The following is a 3,319-nucleotide window of genomic DNA, read 5'->3' on the forward strand; positions in this document are numbered from 1 at the left end:
TCTCTCTCTATTCTCTCTATGATATTCTTGCAGCGCAATATTTTACAACACGTTATCAGCACGAAGATCTACCAATTGAGTAAATAATTTTTGTAAGGTAAGTATATATATTTTTTTATTAATCAACTTATACTTCATCTTCTTCTATCAATTTTTTTTCTTTTGCTTGGCCTGAAGCCAAATTTCCAACCTAAAAGTATCCTTCTGCTCCTGAAGTGGCGGTGGATATTTGGAAATCCTTCTAATTAATTTAAGAATTCATTTGTTTTGCAAGAATTATGGCAAATATTGAAAAGCCCAAATTCCACATCCTCGAAGTGAGTGGAAATAATTATCTATCCTGGTGCCTTGACATGGAAACGCACCTCCAAGGGCAAGATTTTGCTAATGCAATTACAGAAGACGGAACCTCAAATGCAAAAGATAAAGCAAATGCACTGATTTTTATTCGTCGTCATTTGCATGAGAGCCTGCAGACTCAATATTTATCCGTTCGAGACCCTCAGACCTTGTGGAAGAGGTTGAAGGATAGGTATGATCATACCAAGACTGTTATCCTTCCTCAAGCACAATATGACTGGCAAAATCTCAGACTACAAGATTTTAAATCAGTGTCTGACTATAACTCCGCTTTATTTGATATTGTTTCTCGGCTTGAGTTATGCGGTATCAAGCTCACTGATGCGGAACTGTTAGAGAAAACTTTCTCCACCTTCCATGCTTTGAATATTGTATTGCAACAGCAATACCGGCAGCGTCAATTTGACACATACTCTGAATTAATTTCTGTGCTCCTCACTACTGAGCAAACTAATGAATTGCTGCTCAAAAATCATGATCTTAGACCTGCTGGCTCAAAAGCATTGCCTGAAGCACATGCTAACTCTGAGAAAATTACTGGCCATTTTAAGGGCTACAAGCGCAGGCAAGAATATAATCCTCGAAGGGGTGGTAGAAAATTTAACCGTCCTAGGAAATCTAACTTTGGCCCGAATCATGACAAAGAAAAGAAGCCAAAGAAGGTGACTAATGAAAGTATTTGCCATCGTTGTGGCATGACTGGGCATTGGTTACGTACTTGTCGTACGCCAAAGCACTTTGTTGATCTATACCAGGCATCTTTAAAAAATACGGGCAAACGTGGTGAATCTCACGCCATTGAAATTAATCCTGCTGCCATAACCACTGTTGAGGCCAACAATATCTCTGTTGGTGGGACTCCTCTTGCTCCTGAAGTAGCAAATGCATCCCTGGATGTCTTTGATTTCTTTGAGGACCTCTGATTACTTTGATGAAGCATCAGACTGGTGGATGACATCTTAGACTTCGAATTTTATGATTCTAATAATTTCTTTTCTAGTTGTTTTTCTTTAAATGTATTACCTTTTATTGTTCTTTAATATGGTTATGCAATGAAATGCTTATGAACTTGACATAATATTTATTATTTTGAAATTTTATTTGACCCTATAACTAATATGAAAATTTTATGATACTTGACACCTGAAGTTGTCAACATAAATGCAAATGGAAAACACCGAGAAAAAGGAAGATGTTTGTTTGCTTGATAGTGCATCAACGCATACCATATTTCGTAGTAGACACTTTTTCTCGAGTATGACATTGCGTAAGACACATGTCCATACAATATCTGGTCCTATTCCGATTATTGATGGTTTTGGGAATGCCACAATTGTTTTGCCAAAAGGCACCATCCTGCATATTAAGAATACATTTCTAAGCAGTAGATCAAAAAGGAATCTGCTTAGCTTCAAAGATGTACGCCGTAATGGGTACCATGTTGAGACTATTTATGAGCAAAATAAAAAATATATTGGCATTACCTCTTATAAGATGGGCCTGAAGACCATCCATGAGAAGCTAGAAGCTTCTTCTATGGGTTTGTATTGTGTCATGATTAAGGCCGTTGAAACCTACTCCACCATATCCTGGAGATTGGTAAACCCTGATCAGTTTGGATTATGGCATGATCGCCTTAGTCACCCTGGCGTTTCAATGATGCGTAGAATAATTCAAAATACAAAAGGGCACCCTTTAAACGATACAAAGGTATTATTGTCCAAAGATTATAATTGTGAAGCTTGTTCACAAGGAAAACTCATTATCAAACCTTCTATAACAAAGGTTGATCTTGAATCCCCTTTATTCCTGCAAAGAATTCAGGGTGATATTTGTGGACCAATACAACCACCAAGTGGACCGTTTCGATATTTTATGGTACTAGTGGACGCATCCTGTAGATGGTCCCATGTTTGTCTATTATCTACGCGCAATGTCACCTTTGCACGTTTACTTGCGCAGATTATAAAGCTCCGGGCACAATTCCCTGATTATCCAATTAAAAGCATAAGGATGGATAATGCTGGTGAATTTACATCAAAGAGTTTTGATACGTATTGTACTTCACTCGGAATCGAGGTCGAGCACCCGGTCGCATATGTTCATACTCAAAATGGATTGGCAGAATCATTGATTAAATATATCCAAATCATTGCCCGCACTCTATTATTGAGAACGAATCTCAACGATACAGCATGGGGTCATGCAGTTTTGCATGCGGCAGCCCTAATAAGATTGCGCCCCACTACTAGTCTCTTACAATCTCCCCTTCAAATGGTTCTTGGTTATGAACCTGATATTTCACATTTACGCACCTTTGGTTGTGCAGTGCAGGTGCCTGTAGCACCGCCAAAAAGAATGAAAATGGGTCCCCAACGCCGTTTGGGCATTTATGTTGGGTTTAATTCACCGTCCATCATTAGGTTCTTGGAACCAACTACGGTGATCTTTTTTACCGCGATTCTGATTGTCATTTCAATGAGACTATGTTTCCATCGATTGGGACACCTAAAACTGACATGGCTGCGAAACAAAAACCAGTTAAGGTTTTCTCCTGGAATGAGAAAAAATTATCTCAATTAGACCCAAGAACTCCTGAGTGTGAAAATGAGGTGCAGCGCATAATCCATTTACAGGCTATAGCCAATAGACTTCCTGACGCATTTAATGATGCTACTAAAGTAACGAAGTCTCATATTCCAGCTGCAAATGCTCCAGCTAGGATAGCTGTTCCCGAAGGACAAGCTAAAATGGATCAAAATCCCCCACATTTGAAGCGTGGTAGACCGATAGGATCAAAAGACACTGTTCCTCGAAAACGAAGGGGAAAGAATCAGGAATCCGCTCAAGAAGAGCCCGGTGTTGTGCTTACTCCTAAAGAGCTTAATGCCCCTGAAGAGGCACAAACCCCTGAAGAGGCACAAACCCATGAAAAGATCACCAACCCTAGGAATATTGA

General features: G+C 39.3%; 1 protein-coding gene across 1 annotated transcript; it reads left to right on the top strand.

Moving 5' to 3' along the window:
- The first annotated feature begins 278 nt into the window (after positions 1-278).
- LOC115692545 (uncharacterized) lies at positions 279-1,283 on the top strand. Its single transcript, XM_030619430.2, has one exon. It carries the CDS (start codon positions 279-281, stop codon positions 1,281-1,283), a length of 1,005 nt encoding a protein of 334 aa, XP_030475290.2.
- The last annotated feature ends 2,036 nt before the right edge of the window (positions 1,284-3,319 follow it).

The sequence above is a fragment of the Syzygium oleosum genome, unplaced genomic scaffold, assembly GCF_021117445.2.
Source record: "Syzygium oleosum isolate NSW1041296 unplaced genomic scaffold, Sole_v2.1 Sole_v2.01, whole genome shotgun sequence".
Lineage (NCBI taxonomy): Eukaryota > Viridiplantae > Streptophyta > Magnoliopsida > Myrtales > Myrtaceae > Syzygium > Syzygium oleosum.

Coding starts and splice junctions, on each gene's coding strand:
- LOC115692545 (XM_030619430.2), top strand. CDS start 279: ATGGCAAATATTGAAAAGCCCAAATTCCACATCCTCGAAGTGAGTGGA.